This window comes from Myotis lucifugus, unplaced genomic scaffold (genome assembly GCF_000147115.1).
Source record: "Myotis lucifugus unplaced genomic scaffold, Myoluc2.0 scaffold_121, whole genome shotgun sequence".
NCBI classification, from domain to species: Eukaryota; Metazoa; Chordata; class Mammalia; order Chiroptera; family Vespertilionidae; genus Myotis; species Myotis lucifugus.
Window position 1 is genome coordinate 3693464 of NW_005871169.1, and position 22508 is coordinate 3715971.

A 22508-nucleotide genomic window follows, 5' to 3' on the forward strand; every position below is an offset into this window, starting at 1 on the left:
CCAGTGCATGATTTCATGCACATTGAAAGGGAATTAATTAGAAGAAATATTTTAATATCACTATTTGCCCTTTCTCTATAATAGAAGTGTCAGAGATTAAAGAAAATTAGGAAAATGTATATGAAAGTAATATATAAATTTATTAATAAATAAACAATAACAAACTGTCTGAGCTCTGGGTGCTGGTGAATGGGATTCCTGGCTGTCAGGCCACTGACAGCAAGTTGACCAACAGCCGATTCCCTGAGGGCTGATTCTGCTGGGGGGGGGTGGTGAGGCCGGCCTGGGCTTGGGCCCCAGCAGTTTGCAGGCCGGCCATGCCCCCAATCAGGGTGTGGGTCCCTGCTGGGGTGCAAGGCCAGGCTGGGCCTTGGAGCACTGGCTTTTTGCAGGCCGGCAGCCACACCCCTGATCGGGGTGCATGTCCCTGCTGGGGCCGCTGTGTTCTGGTCTCTGGACCTCCTGGTGACCGGTTGTTTGGTCGTTCTGCATTATGGTGTCACAGCCACAGGCCTTTTATTAGTATAGATGAATTTTTGGAGAGTTTGTTCTAGGTTTTTGAAATATGTCATTGGTATTTTAATGGGGAGTGAATTGAATCTATAAATTGCCTTGGGTAGTATGAGCATTTTAATGATGTTGATTCTACCAATCTATGAACACGGTATATTCTTCCATTTGTTTCTTGTCTTCCTCTATCTCTTTTTCCAGTGTCCTGTAATTTTCTGAGTACAGGTCCTTTACCTCCTTAGTTAAGTTTAGTAAAGTCTTCAAAGAGAGTATATTTTTATTGGTTTCAGAAAGAGGAAGGAAGAGGGAGAGTGAGATAGAAACATCAATTATGAGAGAGAATGATTGATTGGCTGCCTCCTGCCCGCCCCTCCCTGGGATTCAGCCCGCTACCTGGGCATGTACCCTGACTGGGAATCAAACCTTAACCTCCTGGTTCATGGGTCAACACTTAACAACTGAGCAACACTAACCAGGCAATGATAAATATTCTTAATGGTGTACTTTAGCCATTAAAAGCAGATAAAAAGTTTTAAGTAAATATTCTGTTTAAGGAAACCAGATTAATACATTTTTAAATAATACCATCCAAACTACATGATTAAACATGTGATTATTGACCTAATATGAATAACTTATTACTCAAGAATTATGAATAGCTATTTTATTATACTGAGTAACATGCTATTATAAATAGGCTATTCTAAACATTTGTTTAAAATTCCAAAAAAAGATGTAGTATTTAATCATAACACTAGGTGGTGGTAACTGACTTTATAGAAATTAAAGTGTGAGAATATTTCTAATGTGCTCTATTTTTTGAACATGAAAACATTTAGTGCTGCTTTCATTTCAGAAAAGGAGGGAAATTATAAGGCTGTACAGTACCATTTTTACCTGTTTCACCCCACTCCAGTCTTTTCCTTTGAATGTTATAATCCAATGACTCTCACATTTGTAGGTTTCATCCCCTTTACAATTTTAAAAATTATTGAGCATCCTAAAGAGCTTCAGCAAATAGGGATAAATAATTTTTGTTAGAAATTAAGAATGAGAAATTTAAAAAGATGTGTTAATTCATTTAAAATAACAATAATACATCTAATACTTGTTCATATGAATATTTTAATATAACTATTTTCCAAAACTAAAACAAATATTAAGAAGAGTTACTGTTTCAAATTTTTAAAACCCCTTTAATATCTAGGTTATTAGTTGACAGTTGGATTCTCATATTTATTTATAGATTCAATCTGTTAGAATATAGCATATCATTTAGTCTCTGGAAAATTTTTCTCTGTACACTTGACAGTGTAAGGAAGGCAATATATGTCAGCCACCACCTGTGTTCTGCCTGGGCCCACAAAGAATAAACTACAAAGCCATCTGCACTGGGTGCTTCTCTTGCTAGGCTTGGAGGTACCCAGGCAAGGCCAAGCTGTGAACCAAGGCCAGCTGCTGCTAGTGCGAGGCCTGGGCCACATAACTAGAGGCATGGGGCTGGCTGAGACCAGATGCTGCTTATTTGAGTTTTAGAGAAATCTGAAGCATGAGCCAAGACAGGCCAGTCCTATGTTAAAGCCATTGGGAACAGCTTGGGTGGGTTCAGAAAGGTAGCTGGAGTAGGTTTTCAGGGAACCACTAGGGTGGGGCAAGCAGTATGAGCCAATTTTAAGGCTCTGGTGTGGGACTGGGACCCCTCACTCCTCAGGGGGGTACCTCCATAGCCAACGTATCTTCCTGATTTCTATCTGTCACACGTAGTTGTGGGACCAGCCTATTCCAACCCTCCATCTCTCCTACCAGTCTCCATGTAGCTCCTTCTTTAAAGTTGTAATTGTAGGACTTCCCTTCAGCTCTATTTCAGATGGTTCTGAATGATGGTTGTTCTGTAGTGTAGTTGTAATTTTAATGTCAAAACTGGGTCATTTTTCTGGGGTTCTTGTCCCAGCATCAAGAAGGGTTCAGGAATCTGGAAAAGGGGATGTGCGTAGATGACATAGGAATCCAGAGACTAATAAAGAATCTGGAGATGAGATATAATTTTGAAAGGCATTGGGGGTCAGAGGACCTTCAGCTAAAGAAACTGAAGACTCCCTTCTTGTCTAAGACCTTTGCTTTTATTAACACAATTTGTCCTAAGGCAAGGTGTAGGTAATACACTTCAAAGGGTAAGGTTTCAAAGGGTACAGAAGCATTGTCAGTTAGGGGAATAGCCTACGGCTGTTCAGGTGTTTGGCCAGTAGGAGGCAATAACATGTAGATTAAGATGCCCTTTAACTGTCTGGCAGCCACAATCAGTTTCCTATTCAGGTTTGGGGAAATGCCTTTAGCCATTCCCAACAGGTAACTACATGTGTGACTCAACCCTGTTGAGTCCCCAAGTCTCCTCAACCTTTTGATGAAACTTTTGAAATTATGTTGGAATTAGTTCTCGGCACATTTTAATACTCTCTTGTAGTTTAGCCTTCCAGTGGGGAAGACAGGTCCTAAAAAGAAGCAAAGTGAATTGCCGAGAAGAGCACATAAAGGGCAGAATAGGAGACTAGGACCTTTTCAGGGATGGTTGTCAGAGGAGGCTTCTGTGGAAATGACAGCTGGGTTGAAACAGGAAGGATGAGAAGAAACTGGCCATGGGACAGAAGAGTGGGTTGGAGCGCATGTGCAGGTGGAGGGGACAGCAAATGCAAAGTCTTTAATCTGGGAAAGAACATGGGTATTCAACACACTGAGCAATGTGGCCAGAGCTTTTTGAGTTAGATTAGGTTGTAGACAGGCAGGAACCAGATCCTGTCACCCTTTGAATGCCATGGTGATGAATTACATTTTCTATTAGCTGGAGTGGGGAGCTGTTGAAAGATTATGCTGAGAAGAAAGATGATCAAACTTGGATTTTAAGATCATATAATATTATTTTATATATAATCATTAAATGTGATTAAAAGTAAAAAAAAATTAAGTCCACATTATTTTATGCATAACAATTTCTAAAATATGACTGGTAAAAACGGAGGTGCTAGATGTTAACAATTTGGGTGAAATATTCTAGGCTTTTAAACTGAATAGTTACTGTTCATTGAGGAGCTGTTATCTAACAAGCAATGAGGTATGTTCTTTACTCATATCATCACAGAAATATTCTTGAAAAATGAACTACCATCAGAGTTAGGATTCAAAACCACATCTGCTTGACTTCATTTTACCAAGATTTTTTTCCTTTATGGCTCCTTGTAGGGCGTTGTGAAAAGAGTTGGGAAGGTTGAAAACTGAGGAGAAGGAAAGCAATTTTATATGTTTATTCAATAAATTATTGCATATATTTCTCATTATGAAGAGTGATTGGGAAGGTAGATGCTGTGAATTAGAACAATAACATTGAATTTCCCTATTAGGACATTATCCTGGGAAAGAATTTCAAATCCAGCTTTGATTAAAAGTTAACATTCACTGATTTTATGGTACACAAGCAGCATAAAAAAGATTTAAAGCATGTGCATATATCATCATTATAAAGTCATCATTATAATATTAACAACTAAGCCCCTGATCTTACTTGAGATCCCCAGGAAAGGAGTTGGGCATGCTTGGTAGATCAGCCTTTGGAGGAAGTAGCTGTGCTGGGCAGAGAGGGCCTGAGCTCTGGAGCTGAGAGCAGTAATTGTTATGGAGCAAAGCAGGGTAGAAACAGTCCTTAACCCTTAAGTGTTGCCTGTTCTTATTTAGTAAACCTAACAATATATGTTGTTGAGCCCTTTGAATGTTACATTACTTTAACTTTTAATTTTTAAACTTCTGGTTTATAAGTTGAGAACTTAAAGCAAGAGAGGTGACAGTGGACACCAAAGGATTAGGAAGGATAACAGGCAGCATTTAGACAACTGGTTGCGATACAATGGTCAAAAGTAACGTGTTTTTTCTGCTTGTTTGTTTGACTTACATATATTTGGCATATGCAACTTCTCCTGCATGGAACAGCATGTGTAATGGCAAATACGTGACAGTTTTGGAATGACTATACTCAACAAATACCTACATGACACTTTAGGGCTAGCCCAAGTCCTGAAATTTGGACTGGGAAAGAAAACGATACAGGAAAGAAAAAGTATCATGCTGTCAAGGGTATAGCATTGAAGAAATAATTTAGGGGAAATAGCACTAATTAAACCAACTGGCCCAAAGAGCAATACACTTTTCTCAAACTAATTCTGTAACAAACCTAATTCTCCAGGTTTTCAATGTTTGCTCAACTCAACTATGTGTAGAGATTCCTTTCATTTTTGAAATGTTTTTCTGTGTAGAGGAAGACTATGACTAGTTGACCTGGTTTTCAGGTCCCACATGTTTTTTGTTTTGTTTTTTTCTTTTTTAGAGCCTAAAAGGCTCCACTACACTGGAGTCTATCTTTTTTTTTATTGCTTCAATTCTGCCTGAAGTTAGTTACCATATAAATGTTTTCTCCAAGCAGTGCATATATTATCCATCAGTGCTGGGAAACAAGGAAAGATGTGTTGCTCTAGGAAGACTGCTATTGTTTTGTTTTTAAATAACTATTCATTGTTGAAAGTATTACATATGCCTCCTCCCCCCCCCAACATTGGCGCCTCCAGCCCCCCAGCCCAGTCCCAGGTCTTCAGCCCCCTATTGTCTGTGTCCATGGGTTATGCATATATGCATACAAGATCTTTGATTCATTTCCTCACTCCAGTTGTGTGATCATAGTGTCTACCAGGGGACAGGTGGAAAGCCAGGCCTCTGGCCCTAGAATGGGTGGTACAGTCACTCCTGGAGTTTTCTTTTTCTGCAACCATAGCTCCTTGGAGGCCAGAAGAAATTAGCCAGCTATGCGCCAGCAAAGCGTTATATGTTCTGATTTGGGGTTTGGTTTGACTGTTGGTTTTGTGTTGGTTTCAGAGAGAAATGATTTTTTGACCAGGCCCCATGGACTGATTTCCCCAGCTCTGGAAGCTCAAGCCTCAAGCGAGAGGAGCCAGCCTCTGAGGGCTCCGCCCTGTGGGGCCCCCACATTCCAACCTGGAACTCGGAGACAGCAGGGCCTTGCGGACAAGGAGATACTGGCTATTCCAGGTACGGTCTGGGCAAGGGAATAGGAGAGCAGGGGCCCAGGCCTTCTATGGAGAGTTAGCTCAGCACCTGCTCTAAGGCTGTCAGTATTGCCGCCACTAAGAAAGACACCAGCAGCCTTGCCAAGGACAGGAAGACAGCCAGCTATATGGAGATGCGAGTGGCAGGAGGTCCTGTCTTCCTTGGGGCAGGCGAGCCACAGACAGGTCCCATGGGTGTAACTTTGGTGCTTGGGGTGCTCTGGTGCAGTGCAGTGGGGATAGCAACTGGCTGGTGACAGATCAGGAGGTCTTCAGGACAGGCCCCTTCAACCTGACTGTATGACCCTTCGCTGCTTTGGTTACAGTAGGGGTAGATGGGCCTGAACTAAGGAAATAAAGCCTAAAAAGAAAGACAAAACTCTCCTTTGTTCCCGACAGGGCGAGCACGAAGCCCACTTTTCAGGCATCGGAGTGGCTGCACTACTGGATCTGCCCCTTCAGGTCAAGCTGCCCATGATCCCAGGGAGCAGTAATTTATACTATATGATGAAGTTAAGTGAAAATGTAATTTTTGCCTTGACGTTGGTTGTCTTTGCCCATTTCTACCTGCTTTGAAAGTCAGGTGCTACATTATACAAAAGTCCACGAAGAGAATTTGCATTAACATTCAAAGCAAAAAAAAAAAATCAATCCCACATCTAAACCAAGATATTGTTTAGCATTCATGCCAAGCAACTTCATCTAGTCTGGCTTGCACAGAAAAATGGGATGGAAAGGATTTATCCTTAGTTCTCTCTTAAGTTTTAGAAGCACATTAACATTTCTTTATAACAACACAAGATATACTTATTTAGTGATATTTTATTTACATAGAAATAAACATGTTTGACTCAAAGGTGCAAAATTATTGGTGCTAGCTGTCATTTAAATATATCGAGATCTTAACCGATAATAACTTGTTACACAACCTTCTCTATGGTTATGTTTTGAGAGAAATTCTATCTCATCCACAACAGTGAGTATAAAATGGAATTGAAATGAGTTGACCTGCTTCAGTACTGTAACTTCACTTTAATGGAAGAAGGCTCTGCCTCCCGGAAGACACTTTATGATTTCCCCCAACCTTCCTGTCCAGTCTTACTCCCACCCAGAACCTCCGCTTCCTCCAGTTGGGGTCTTTCATACTTCCTCTCACATACCATGGGAATGCTTCTGTGCCTTTCCTCACCTTCCCCCAAACCCAGCATACTCTTTCCTCTTCTCTGCAGTCTATGAACTTCAGCCACATTTCAAGATTTTTTTCTGAACTATCATAGCCCCCACTGAGCTTATATTTCCTTAGAATTTGCAGTGCTCTTGGTTTGTATAATTTTTAGTCAACACTACAATTCAATGCTAGACTCATCCTTGACTCAATCACTAACACTTGTATAATATATCTATGAATGTGCATGCCCATACATGAAGTCATTATTATACCTCATAGGCTGTTTTGTAGATTGCATTTTTAAATAATATTGACAATTTGCCATATCAATAAAGGTTGGACTAAAATTATAAAGAATCATCTTAGTTTGCTTATTTTTGACAAACTTAGACTAAATGTAAGATTTACATAATTTGATATATACTACCATATCACAATGTTTTTAATATTGGAAATTGAAATATGTACGATTATCTTTTAAATATACTTTTGTCACATGTACCTTTTAGTATTATCAGGAACTCTCTGCACAGATGACAATCTCAGCTCAATCCAATTTTTCTAATTATTATTTTCTAATATTCAAATTTTCACCACCTTTTTTTTGAGTGGGAGTTCTCTCCAAGTTGGCTTTTATTTATTTACTAAAGGCTCAGTGCACAAATTTATGCATGGTGAGGTCTGTTTGCCCTGCCCTAATCAGGGCTGATCAGAGCAAGGCAGCTGCGGGGAGGGGCTGTGGGAGGTTGGCAGGCCGGCCCCACTCCTGATTGGGCCAGTTAGCCGGCCACAGTGCACTTCATAGTGACCAGTCGTTCTGGTCATTCCCATTGCTTGGCTTTTATATATATACTAGTAGCCCGGTGCACGAAATCTGTGCACATTGAAAGGGAATTAATTAGAGGAACGTAATTTGGACTCACTATCTAATATCAGTAATATGTGAGCGTGAGGTAGTCTGTGTTTCTGAAATTCAATGACATGGATCTTAGCTATTACTTTGCCAAATAAATGGACTTTACAGATATCATTTAAAAGAGCTTGGACAAGTAACCTCTCTAACCATCTAGTGTAACAAAAGATTTATTTAGAAGTAGACAAAATATTTTAACAAACACTTTGCAAAAAAAATCATGGATGAGCACAAGATAAGATGTTCATCAAGTAAGTAGATTACCACTTACAATTAAATACAACTGTACAATTAAAAGAAAGTGGACTGCTGATACATGCAACGACATGGGTGAATCTAAAAATAATAGTCATCTGTGACATGAAATAGACATAAAAACTGTATATTACATGATTCCACTTATATAGAATTCCAGAATATTGAAACATACAGTAATAAGAGGCTGATCACCAATTGTCTGCAGCCAGGGGCAGATGAAGGGATTGGCTACTAAGGGGCATAAGGAATCCCTCTAGGCATGTTGGATGTGGTCTTTTTCTTAATTGTGGTAATGATTCCACAGGTATATTATGGCTCAGGATTCATAGAATCATATACATTCAGTGGATTATTTGTACAAATTATAACACAAAAATTAATATCTTGCCCTGACCAGTTTGGCTCAGTGGCTAGAGTGTTGGCCTGTGGACTGAAGAGTCCTGGGTTCAATTCCAGTCAAGGGTATGTACCTTGGTTGCGGGCACTTCCCCAGTGGGGGGTGAGCAGGAGGCAGCTCATCCATGTTTCTCTCTCACGGATGTTTCTAACTCTCTATCCCTCTCCCTTCCTCTCTGAAAAAATCAATAAACTATATATTTTTAAAAAGAATTAATATCTTACCTAATAATAGACAAATATGAAAATTGACCGTCCCTCCACTATGCCCACCAGCCAATCAGAAGAGTATGCAAATTAACCCAACAAAGATGGCAATTAATTTGCATACATAGGCGCGAAGAGGCAGAGCGAAGACTGAAGGCTCCAGCTGGAGCAGCGAAGGCCTGGGTCCCAGGTGCCTGAGGAAAACTGGTGCCGGCAGCCAGGGGAAGGGAATGGAAGGCCTATTGCATGAATCTCTTCATGTAACGGACCTCTAGTAATTAACAAATATAAAAAGGGATTTTAACATGGATGTGCATTGAGCTACAATTTTAGATAGAAAAAATTAAAACATTTTTAATTTTCAATACTATTTTAAATTAATCCAGTTGCCTACAATAATTCCACTAAAACCAGAACTTGTTCCTAATTTTCAAAGAAGCATCATCATAACTAAAGTTTATTAGACTGCCAAAATGTCTTGTCCCAAGATATCAAAATGTGTCTCTATGTTTTTAGAATTTGGTTTTGAAAATATTTAGTATAATTGCATCCATCTTCCTTTTTTATTATTAACATTAATCACCTACTGCTCTCCATTCCTTCTATTATGTAGTGCAAATACATGGTTTTTGGTGAATTCATATCTAAGCATTATGATCTGGTGAATAGTAACACAGGGCTGCGAAACATGTATACCTGGGTGCATATTCACTCTCTGTCATCTACTAGCTATTCTCACTGTAGTCTTACTTATTCTCACTGTAAAATCCAATACTAAGAATTCTTATTTCAGAGAGATGATGCAAAAAGTTATTGAGACATGTAAATGATGTGCAATAATGGTATTTGCTACTTTCAATTATTACCAACTACTGCTTTTGTCTAGCAATTTCATTTTACAGATGAGGAAGCTGGGATCTAGAAAAGTTAATAGACAGATTCAAGGCAATAGATTGTTCAGTTTAAAGCCCATATCACACCTATTTATTCTAAATACAGTTAGTTTACTGTACAACATGTTGACAGACTTTAGTTGAATTTACCATTCTGTCAATTTCTTTTCTGAAACTAATAAATTAATATTATTTATCATTCAGATCAAATACACTCAGATCCATAATTTAGAAAAATGCCTTAATGTTTCTCTGCAGACCAGAAATGCATCAGTATTGAGTCTTTTGCAGACAGATGTTCTAGACTCTATAAAAACATAAGAGGGTGACAATCTCACCTACCCGCACTGTACACTCACAAACCCTTCTTGCCCTGCAGTGAGCAAGATGTTTCCAGGCAATAATTGGGGAAAATTTACAGGATTCATCCTGTTGTTTTTTTTAAAAGTATCATAGATTTACACTGAATTTTTTCCAGTGTCTGAAAATAATTATTTTATATATTTTTGTTCACCTTCAGATTTTGTCTTTGCATAAGGACACAGGGTTAATCCAGTTCATTTCTTTGTTGTGGCTAGAAAGGGAAACTACTGTTTTATTTTTACTCCGATTATTTTTAAATTATTTTATTAGGAAACCATTTGGTAATTTTAGTTGGGAACTTTCTCCTGAGTATATTAAAATATTTGATGGGTTTTTCCAGTACAAGCATTTTATACACTAGGGTTTTATTCAGTCAGGATTAAGAGGACACATGAATTTCCTCTGAGCTAAAACCACCAAGTCTAAATATACTTGACTCTAGAAAATATCTGAGTATAAGAGTTTAGTTTTTTGTCCACTTCAGAATTATTGTTTAGGTAAATAATATTTTTATGTTCTAAGCTGGTTCATCATATTCAGGAACAATTATATTTTGTGTTTTCAAGTTTCCAATTGCTAATATGTGTTAGGCTCTGATATAATTCTATCTAATAATAGATAAACATGGTAATTAACCATACCTCTGACACGCTTCCCATTGGCTAATCAGGGCGATATGCAAATTAACTGCCAACCAAGATGGCGACCAGCAGCCAGGCAGCTGAAGTGAACAGGAGGCTTGCTTGCTCCAGCGATGGAGGAAGCCAAGGTTCCCCGCCTGCTGCTGCCCAGCTCTGAGCTGCACTCTAAGCAACTATGTTGCAATTATAGAAGCTAAACAATCCCCAGAAACCTGCTTTCAGCCAGCCGGGCCTCAGAGCTGGTGTTGCAATAGTGTTTCAATTATAGAAGCTAAACAAAGCCCAGATACCTGCTTTCAGCAGCCAAGGTCTCAGAGCTGGAGCTGAGCTTCAGAGCTAAAGCCGGCTCTCAGCTCCAGTGACAGCCATAGAAGGTAAATAAATCCCAGAATAAAAAAAAAAGAAAAAAAGGAGAGGTTGGGAGTTTCAGTCACCCGCCAACCTGAAAATGGCCCTCAGCCCCTCACCCAGACTGGCCAGGCACCCCAGCGGGGACCCCCACCCTGAAGGGGGTGTGACCAGCTGCAAACAGCCATCATCCCCTCATCCAGGCTGGCCAGGCACCCAAGTGGGAACCCCACCCTGAAAGGGGTGTGACCAGCTGCAAACAGCCATCATCCCCTCATCCAGGCTGGCCAGGCACCCAAGTGGGAACCCCACCCTGATCCGGGACACCCTTCAGGGAAAACCAGCCGGCCCCCACCTGTGCACCAGGCCTCTATCCTATATAGTAAAAGGGTAATGTGCAAACTGACCCTAACAGCAGAAGGACTGGGAATGACTGGTCACTATGACACACACTGACCACCAGGGGACAGACGCTCAATGCAGGAGCTGCCCTCTTGTGGTCAGGGCGCCCTCACATGGGAGGAGCTCTGCTCAGCCAGAAGCCAGGCTGATGGCTGCCAGTACAGCGGTGGTGGTGGGAGCCTCTCCTGCCTCCTCAGCAGCACTAAGGATGTCCTACTGCAGTTTAGGCCTGCTCCCTGCTGGCAAGTGGACATCCCCCGAGGGCTGCCGGGCTGCCAGAGGGATGTCTGATTGCCATCTTAGGCCCAATCCCCCGGGGAGCAGGCCTAAGCCAGCAGGTGGTCATCCCCTGAGGGGTCCCAGACTGCAAGAGGGCACAGGCCGGGCTGAGGTACCCCCCCTTCCCCCCCAAGTGCACAAATTTTTGTGCACCGAGCCTCTAGTTAACTATGTTCATAGTTAATTTTGAACAATTCAAAATTGACATCTGATCATTGTTTGTAGATCTTTACACAGAGAATTCCCAATTTCACAAGCTTCACTTTAAAGTTTAAAATATGGGTATTTTAGTTGTCTTAACTAGGAAGAAAAGTTTCTAAATAATACTACAACACAATTAGAATAAGTGATCATTATCCATAGGTTTTGTTTTAAGTTACACATTCCTTTTATGAAAATTATTTCTAATTTGCAGACAGCCTATTTCAAACATTAAATAAACTATTTACTCTCCAATGTATTTCTCTTATGTGTGTTTTTTTTTATTGTAAAATACGTGGAAAGAAAGTAGCTGCAGTCTCCAGCTGTGACAAAGTCAATAAATGAGACAAGGAGCATCAGTAATAAATAAGACAATTTACGTCCTTCAAAGATGACTATCTCTACTCAATATCAAAGCCGTAGCCAGTGGTAGAGCCCAGCAGCTGGCATGGCTACAGTGAATACTTACTGGGAAATCAGGTTGTCACTCTATCGGCTCCATTATACTGACAAGGGCACACTAAGATTCCTGTGGAACATTTAAGAGCTTTCCTTTTGAGTTCACTGCTAGGAAATGATCTCATTTCACTCGGTCACTGATATCAGCTGAGTGACAGAATGCATTTCATTGCTGCTAATGCAAAGCAGTTAGCTTTTACTCCCAATTGTAGGCAGAGTCCAGAGTGTTTGTTAGTGAGAAATAGGAAGAAGTGTACTAAATCCATAGGATTGGTGCAAAAAATAAAATTTATATTACATTTCCAAACGTTACTATGTTTCTAGAACGGCTAGGGGTCATGGGAATAGAGCATGTTCCAATATGATGTCAGGTAATTCACATTTTACATACACATACTTGCCCTGCTTATCAGCTATCAGAAGTTAGACTCCTATAACAAAATTAAAATGTCCCAAAGTGTTTTCAGAACTAATTGTGTCTTCTAGTAACCACTAAATCTATAAGGATCTATGGTTAGTTAAACTGAGTTTCTATTGAAGCATAGTAATCCTCCTTTGGAAAATTGCTATTTGAAACTGCTGTTTGAACTATGTTATTCTTAGACAGTCTCTTATTCAGTAGGTCAACTCTGCTATTTTTAGATAGTCTCTTATTCTGTAAAATATAACTTTGTTTTTTAGCTTGGATAATAGAAAAGTTAAACTTAATTGTCTGACCTTGAAAGCTAGCCCTCTAACATAAGGGACTGATACGCTGATACTGATGTCAGGTGTCTATATAGATATGATATATACTCAAGGTTACAAGTTGTCTGTATAGTATGACAGGTGTTTGCTAGATATGATATGTACTCAAGGTTAAAACTGTCTACAAAAATTACTTACACAAAGAACTAGAAGGATATAAAAAGGAAATACTCCTTCCTTTGTTTGTTCAGAATTTGACAGAGGTAATCTGCTCTGAACCTGTGAGCAATAAAGATGACTCCTAACTAATTGGCTCATTAAGGCTTCTAGTCCAGCTTGCTGATTTGCGATACAACACTATGTCTTAGGTAACTAGAGAAACGACACAACTACCCAAAAGCCATGATCAAATCACAACCAGGAATCATACTCTCACACTACTATTTGGATATTAGTGATCTAGTCATCATCTATTCATGGATCCAGGTATGTGACTTGAATTTACATACAACTAAGGAAGAGTATTGTGTTCACTTTTACAAATACTTAAGCTTATATCTGTACAGCACATTACAGGTTACATTATATATTTGTATATATTAACATATTTAAAAACTATGTAAGATATGGGGAGAATGATTGCCTCATGGGAGATAGGACCACTAATTTTAGAAGGGTAATAGGCTAATATTACATGTGCAATCATGTGCAATCTTTGTGTTTGCTACACTTTCTAAAAAGGTAAGGTCCACAGAAACTGTCAATGTTGATATCATAATATTAATATACCAAGTTTGGGGAATAAATGATAGAACTAAAACAAGGGCTTATAATAGAGAATTAGTGGAGAAAGGAGTGATTACAAAGAAATTTCCAGAGGAAATTGTATGATGTATAATATTACAAGAGACTGAATAAACTCTCTTCTGTTAAACCAAACACAAAAGAGATTGTGAAAATGATAAAGCAATGCCACTATTCCATTTTTTTTTTTTGCCTCGGATAATAAAATTTATTTTTATAGTTCTGGAAAAACACTCAAGTCTCAAGGTCTTCAAGGCCCTCCAGGGTTTCTTACTACAGTTAATAGTGTGTTGAAATAAATTCTAATAAGAAAATTGGCTTTTAGTTTTGCTCAGTGGATAGAGCATCAGCCTGTGGACTGAAGGGTCCCGAGTTCGATTCCAGTCAAGGGCACGTGCCCGGATTGTGGGCTCCATCCCCAGTAGGGCGAGTGCGGGAGGCAGCTGATCAGTGGTTCTCTCTCATCATTGATGTTTCTATCTCTCCCTCTCCCTTCCTCTCTGAAATCAGTAGAAATATATTTTAAAAAAAGAAAAAGAAAGAAAATTGGCTTTTAACAACATACAACAACAAAGCTGCACAGTGTTGATACCTGCTAGTTCAGTTCATTTTATCCTTTCTAATAATTGATTTATTTAAAAACTCTTACCCAAGTCCAGCTGTGTAGAGGATTTAATTTTTGTTAGCATTTTGTAAAATTATGGGGGTTACTTCTGGCAGAAATCTATTTCCACATAATGCTTACACTAGGTCTTTTGTGACTGGAAACAATAGTAGCCTTGGTTGCATGATCTTTATAGATATTTCTGTTTTGTTTGCAATATAAACTATAGAATTAACTTTTAGGCACTTGTGTACTTACTAGTTCATTCTTTAAATAAGCTCATTCATACAAAGCGACCCCCAAGGCTCACAACTGAGGTCTGAGATGTTGCCCCGCCCCCTCCGCTAGTCCTCGCCCCGCCCCCTCTACCGTGGCCCCTCCCCTCCCCCCTGGCCGCCCCTTCCAGGCGGTCAAGTCAGTTACTCTCTGGGCTGGAGGTTGGGGCTGGGACCCGGCTTTCAGCATCCAGGGCACCGTCCATCCTGTGCAGCGGCCTATTGCTGTCTCCTGGCCTCCCCGCCCGGGGGCTGCAGGGCCACAGCGAGCCCGCCTCCCGCGGCCACGGCAGCCCAGCAGGTAACGGGCGCCGGGTGCCGGGGCTGCAGTGCGATGGGAGCACCCGGCGCGGTGCGGGCGGTGGGATCTGCTCCCCCAGATGCTCGGGCGCCTGGGGGAGTCACCCGGAGCCACCCGACCGCCTCGAGGCGCCTTTCAAAGGTGAAAGCCCGCGGGGCGGCAGCGGGTGGTGCCTGGCGGGGAGGTGGGGCGGGGCCCGGCGTGGGGCCTCAGCAGCTGCGGGGGGAACCCCTTGGGGACCTCGCAGGACCCCGGGTGAGGCGGCTGGGCCCACGGGAGGCTGAGGGAGGTGCAGGTGGAGGGAAAACCTTGGAGTTGTGGCAGAGTCAGGTGCTCAAGGGAAAAGGAGTCACTGATAGTGGCTTTAAGCTACTCACGTTTTAAAAACGCCTTTTTTTAAAAAATTGAGAAAGGTGTCTCTTCTGGGGAAGTGTTAATCACACATTTTCGGAATACAAGCGCTTTGCAGTGAGATTTACACATTAACATTCTTCTTTATCTTTAAAATTAAAAGCATCCTGTGAGTGTAACTGAAGTTGTTTGAGGGCTTTTTCTCAAATGACAAGTTGATGAAAGCAGGCGACTCATCTTTGTCTGCCCTGAAGTGGGGGGCAGGGGTTGGGGGGAATAGCAAAGGGAGGTGGGGTGGGTGCTGATGAGGAAGGAATGCCTATGCAGGTTTGTGAGGGTTGTGGGGTGGGACCTTGTTTCTGTCATTCTCTTGGGCTAGAGTAGAATGACTCTTGGTGTTTTTTTTCTAATTTTACACACAGCTTTCAAGTTTGTTTTAAAAAGGGCCTCTTAGAAAACAATCTCTGGGTTTTAGGGATGCACCTGCTGCTCATGCAGTAACCCTTTGCAGACAAGTCCTAGGCAATTAACTATGATTTGATTTACTTGTAAAGAAGCACTTTGAATTGCTGTTACCTTTTCTTTGATGTGCTTACTGTAACCTTTTTCATTCACCCTTTGTTCACAAGAGAAATGGTGCAGGTCACCACGTTTCAGCAGTAAAGGACTCTTGGGGCAGTGTCCCCTTCCAGGTGCACCCTCTTCTACAAACTAGTATTTCTATTTAGCCTCCCCCCCCCCGTTGTCTTTTTATCGTTGTTGTTGAAAGTATTACATAGGTCCTCCTTTTCCCCCATTAACCTCTTCCAGCCCGCTGCCATCCCCAGGCCCTCACCACCCCATTGTCCGTGTCCCTGGGTTATGCATATATGCATACAAGTTCATTGGTTGATCTCTTCCCACCGCCTTTCCCTGCTTTCCCTCTGGGGTTCAACAGCCTGTTCATGCTTCTAAGCTCAAAGGAAGGGGTCAAGTTTAGTTTCCTCCTACCCTCCGGTAGGCAGGTAGTATTTATCTTGCTCATTTTACAGGTACATAAACTCAAGGCTCGAGAGACAAAAGGAGTTCAGCCCCAGGTTACTTGACTTCTACTTGATTTTGTATCCATCATGGACTTAATCTAGGACCCAGCAAGGTCCCCACCACCAAGCAAGCTTCTGCATACCCATTTGATCATATGTACATGAGTCAGAGATGGAGATGTTATTTCAGAGTGAGGAAATATTGTCTGTTAGATGATGGGTTTTCTTTTCCTCAGAGGTTGCTAAGAGTCTGACTGGTAGCAGAAAGTTATTTTTTTACACAGGCAAAACAAAACAAAACCGAAGTGCTAAGTGAAAGTATTTCAAATTTTCCCTCTCCTAACAGATTAAAGTTTCTAGCACCCAAGGAAAATTCCTGTAAAGAAACTTTATCCTGTTAATTTGTATGGAAAATGAGGCCTCTCATCTGATGGTCACAGCTCTCTGGAGGTGTGGGCAATTGGAAGGAGATTTAGGCTGTTTACAAAGTACTTGCCTGTGTTCTTAACTTGGGATCTCTGCTCCTTTTTGACCTCCACTAGATGGTGCTCTGGGTGCTCCTTTTAGGAGATCTTGATCAGAATGTTTAGCTCCTATAGCATTTCACTGGCAAAGGAGTAAATGTACTACAACTGTTTCTGTTGTAATTGCGATTCCGAGAGAATTGCAATCAGTGATTTAATCTGTTTTATTCAACGAGATTATTTGGATAGAAGGAAACAACAGCTTAATTTAAAGTGAATGAAATTGTTGTTAATTTTTAAAATAACTTCTACTAAAAAGCTCTCTGGTTCTCCTTGTGGTCAGGAACCCAGACCACAATGTGGATTTATTGGTCCTTATCAGGCAGGTAAGTGTTTTGTGTGTGTTTCTTGAATGCTCATTTATATCTTCCTAATCTCTTAGGAGAGCATGATTATCACCCTGCCTCACTTATGAACCTGCTGATGGTAGGAGCTGTTCCTCAAGCTTGCTTGTTTCAAGCATAGCTTGGTCAGGTTGTTGGAGAAGGGAGATTAGAAAACATAGCTGTTGCTTGGATAAAAAGCATGATCTGTTTTAGGTGTAGGAGTTGCAGTGTTAGTGGAGAATAAGGACTAGTTAGGATGATTGCAATTTGTGAGATGTTTTGCAGAAAACACTGAACTTTTAAATATATTTTATTGATTTTTTACAGAGAGCAAGGGAGAGAGATAGAAAGTTAGAAACATCAATGAGAGAGAAACATCGATCAGCTGCCTCCTGCACATCTCCCACTGGGGATGTGCCCGCAACCCAGGTACATGCCCTTGACTGGAATCGAACCTGGGACCTTTCAGTTCGTTGCCTGATGCTCTATCCACTGAGCCAAACCAGTTTCGGCAGAAAACACTGAACTTTTAAAAGGCCTGTGAAGGTCTTTAGGTGGCTGTTGTGTGTTTATTTCAGTTCCACTGACCTCTATGTGGGGAGAAGAGCTTTGCTAAACCCTTTCTTGGAAACAACTGTGATCCTCTGGGAATTTGAATGTGATTGGGAGGAGCAATCTATACAAGTGTCATTCCTTCTGGCAAAGTAGCTCCCACCAGTGCTGCCAGCCCTTGGGTGAGTGTGAGCATAGGAAGGTGGGTGGTTGTAAGTAGCCAAGCAGATTAAAGACTTGCCTGAGTGTGGGCTTCCCAGTGCTCTCTGCACCCTTGACAACTTTAATCGAGTGAGTAAGCATTCTCACGAAGGCTTATAGCTGTCCCGGGTTCCAGGCTTGGGCTAGTTACCTATTTAATCTTCAAGTTTGTTTGTAATTTAAATATTTAAGTGGAAGGCTGAACTTTGTAAAATGAGTTGAATATGCAAGTGAATAGCTTAAAAGAATATTAGGCACATGGTAGGCTCTAGTCTGGTGTGTGTGTGAACATAGTTACTATGATACTCTGGTCTTCCACCCCCTAGAAAAGGCCCCACTAGAAATAGGCAAACTTGAATATGCATAGCCTTCTACTGCTCCAGCCTGGGAACTCGTGTTGGGGAGGAAAGAAGACTATTGGTCTAAATATTGCTTTGAAAAGAGCAGGAGACATAGGATGCTGTAAAGGACTGGTGTAGGTTAGGGTCAGGGACAACTTTAGCAGTTTTTGCTGTAGTATATGTGGTAAAAGCATCTGGTTAGCTTTATTTATCACAAAAACACGGTCTTTGAAAGACAGTGCCTATATATGTTTACTGTTAGGGTTTGGTCAGTAAGGAGGGCTATGAAAGAATTCACAACTAAAAGAAAAGATGTAGAGAAGTTCATTTTGCTTACCATTGGACTGCCAGTCAATAAAAGGCAGGGAACAAAAAGCTGCTTCCACTTTTAAAGAGTAATGGCTTCTGTTGCTAGGTGACAAAGAAGAGAGGAGGATTTGGGGCTGAAGTTGAGCAGATAGATACCAAGGGCTGTCTTGAAAAGTTACAGTTTGCTTCTTTTCCAGGAGACAGTCCAGCAGATGACCTAGGGAAATGTCTTATCAGTATTTTCCCAAGCCTGTAAAACAGGCTTAGAGCAAAAGTTGTGAAGAGTTCAAAACAGGCTTGTTTGAAGGTGAGGGGGAAGGGAAGTTTCTGTTAACTAGAGACTCTTTGGTGAGAATTATCCCTGAGTTGTGAAAACAGCAAAGAGGAGGTGGATGCAAGAATGTAGCCTTTATGCTGACTGGTCTGACTTAGTGGTTGAGTGTCTACCTGTGAACCAGGTTCAATTCCCAGTCAGGGCACATGCCTGGATTTCCAGCTCAATCCCCAGTATGGGGCCTGCAGGAAGTAACAGATCAATGATTCTCTGTTATCCAGTGCGCATATTCATGCACCTTGAAAGGAACTGTGGGCTGCAAGACTGTGGTGGGGACAGGGGCGGGTCTTGGCCCATCCTCTGCAACCTCGCCCCACCCCTCCTGCTGCTGCTCCCCTCCCCCCACCCATCCCCTTTCTTCCTGCAGTCCTGCTCCCACCTCTGCCTCTGCTCCCGCCTCTACTCCCAAGCCCTGACAGCACCAGCCTTGCTTGCACCAACTGAAGGAGCAAAGTACTCTCTGAGGCTGATGGCGCAGAGCAATTGGGGCTAGTGCCCACAGCAGGTGCGAGCAGCAGCTGCTGCCCTGATTGCCCCTCAGGAGCAGGGGCATGTGAAGAAGCCCTCAGGGATGATCCAGGCCTGCGCAATTGGGACTGGCTATGGGTGCAAGCGGGGCCAGTGCTGGCAGCGGGTGTGAGCAGCGGCTCCAGCACTGGCAGCGGGTGCAAGTGGGGCTGCCATGGATGATGCCCGCCATGTTCCGTGCTCTACCAACACCCGCTGCCAACACGTGCCATGCTCCGTGTATGCCCCCTGGTGGTCAGCACACGTCATAGCGATCCGTTGTTCAGTTCAGTTCGGTCTCTGCATGTTAGAGGTTTATATATATAGATGTTTCTAACTCTCCCTTTCCCTTCCTCTCTGAAATCAATAAAAGATATATATTTTTAAAAAGAATGCAGCATTCAGTATAGTCCACACTTTATATAATAGGCATTTTATTTTTTAATTAATTTTTAACATTTTTAAAATCCTCACCTGAGTATATTTTTTCCATTTATTTTTTGAGTGAGTGGAAGGGAGATGGGTGGAGAGAGAGGTGAGAAAGACTAATCAATTGGTTGCCCCCCATACCTCGTCCCACTGAGGCAGGGGATCCTGCAACTGAGGTACCTGCATTTGACTGGAGATTGAACCTACAACCCCTCCATCCTCTGGCCAATGTTCTAACTACAGACCTAAACAGGCCAGGGCTATCACAAAGTTTTAAAAGTTGCTCCTGGGAGTTTAAAGGAGATAGCTAAAGTGATCTGCAGAACCCAGTAGCATCTGGTCTATGGTGATCATGTATTTGATGGCCCTGAATGCAGTTCTTGGAGATACCTTTGCTCAACGTGCTGAATGCCTGGTTGATATCCTTTCTTTTATTTTTTAAATAATTATTGAATTTGAGAGAGAGAGAGAGAGAGAGAGAGAGAGAGAGAGAGAAATATTGATTTGGTGTTCCACTTATTTATGCATTTATTAGTTGTTTCTTGCATGTGTCCTGACTGGAGGTCGAACCCCATAACCTTGGCCTATTAGGACGATGCTCCAACCAACTGAGCTTCCTGGCCAGGGCAATGCCTGGTTGATTTTCTTTCTTCCTGAGAGCCCACCTCTTGTTGGCAGTCCTCTGAAAAGCTGCACCTCTTCCCATTACTCCCTGTCACATTCACTCATTTTATATCTGTTGTAGAATCTATCACACTCTTTTTTTAAAAATATATTTTATTGATTTTTCACAGAGAGGAAGAGAAAGGGATAGAGAGCTAGAAACATCGATGAGAGAGAAACTTCAATCAGCTGCCTCCAGCACACTCCCCACTGGTATGTGCCCACAACCAAGGAATATGCCCTTGACCAGAATCGAACCTGAGACCCTTGAGTCCACAGGCTGACGCTCCATCCACTGAGCCAAACCAGCTAGGCGAATCTATCACACTCTTATCTTAGCTTTATTTGTTTACCTTTTACTGTTTCCTCAGCTAGAATGTAAAGTCTATGGGCAAGAATATGATCTTGGCTACTGTGCTCCCAACACAGTACCTGGTGTAGAGGGACTGAATACTTACTGGTTCAATGAAGGACTGTATGAGGTGGGGAACAGCCTCCTTTGCTCCCTCCAAATCAGGTGTGCAGACCTGAGTGGATTCTGTTTGTTAGATAGGACACGGGTCTCAAATGCTATTCTGACTGAATGCTGTTCGTGCTGAATGTTCAAATGTAGCACAGTATTTTGCAGACCAGCTGTAAACAGGATAAGCTTGACAGGAACTCAACCCATAAATGCAGCCAACTGCAATGTAATTGGCTAAATATCGCAAAGAAGCAAGGCTCAGCACTTCTGAGAGACAGAACTTTGGATATGAATGCCCTGTCTCCTTTACTTGCTGCAAGAAAAAGAAAACTGCTTTGGGACAGGCAGCCACATCTTGTTCTTGAACAGAGCAGCCCAAGCTAGAGCACTCCAACTGGCAAACGCCTTGAGTTTGGTAACAAGTTCATGGTCCACTATCATTATGAGTTCATGAAAAGCCTGTCATTTTTATTGTACCTTTCTTTTTTTAAAAAAATATATTTTATTGATATTTTACAGAGAGGAAGGGAGAGGATAGAGAGTTAGAAACATCGATGAGAGAGAACATCGATCAGCCGCCTCCTGCACCCCCACCCCTCCCGCCACTGGGGATGTGCCCGCAACAAAGGTACATGCCCTTGACCAGAATCGAGCCTGGGACCCTTGAGTCACAGGCCAACGCTCTATCCACTGAGCCAAACAGGTCAGGGCTGTACCTTTCTTTTTGGTGGTTTTTTTTTTTTTTGAGAGGGGGTTAATCCTTACCTGAGGATATTTTTTCCCCATTGATTTTTAGAGAGAGTGAATGGGAGAAAGAGAGGTGGGGGTGGGGGAAGAGAGAGAGAGAGAGAGAGAGAGAGAGAGAGAGAGAGAGAGAGAGAAAGAAAGAAAGAAAGAAAGAAAGAAAGAAAGAAAGAAAGAAAGAAAGAAAGAAAGAAAGAAACATCAACAATGAGAGAGAATCATTGATTGGCTGCCTCCTGCATGCCCTGGACTGGGGATTGAGCCCGCAACCTGGGCAGTGCCCTGACCTGGAATCGAACCATGACTTTCTAATTCATAGGTGGATGCTCAACCACTGAATCACACTGGCGGGGCTAACTAGGTAGCTTTTTAAAATCATTTTCCCCATGTACTCTAGGTTAACTGAATAATCATTCTGGGGAGTAGAGTCTAGCAATTGTATATCTAAAAACTCCTCTTGTGCCCTAGCCGGATTTGCTCAGTAGATAGAGTGTTGGCCTGCAGACTGAGGGGCCCTGGGTTCAGTCCTGGTCAAGGTCATGAACCTCCATTGCAGGCTCAATCCCTGGCCCTGGTTGGGGTGCATGGGGGAGGCAACCAATCAATTTGTCTTTCTCACATAGATGTTTCTCTCTCTGTGTCTCTCCCCTTCCCTTCCATTCTCTCTAAAAAAACAATGGAAAAAAATATCCTTGGGTGAGGATTAACCAAAAACAACAACATAATAAAAACCTCCTCTACTGATATCCATGCTTGAAATCATGCATCAAATATATTCACATTTTTTCAATAGAGTCTAAAATTTTTCCCCTTAGTCTTGTGCCTTAGATTAAATCCTAAGTATCTCAGTTTTCATTTCTACTGTGAATGAATTTTTCCCCCTACCCAGTATAGGGGAACCCTATTGATATATATGCCCATATATATAGCT

The 22508-nt window shown here is 41.8% G+C and overlaps 1 protein-coding gene across 1 annotated transcript in view; it reads left to right on the plus strand.

Moving 5' to 3' along the window:
- LOC102419615 (cyclin-Y-like protein 1) overlaps window positions 1–22508 on the plus strand; it is an 82436-nt gene that overhangs the window by 19320 nt on the left and 40608 nt on the right. Inside the window, exons 2-3 of the mRNA XM_023758062.1 lie at window positions 6012–6102; window positions 14698–14811. Of these exons, the coding sequence (XP_023613830.1) occupies window positions 6012–6102; window positions 14698–14811 (205 nt within the window). The remainder of the gene's footprint in view (window positions 1–6011; window positions 6103–14697; window positions 14812–22508) is intronic.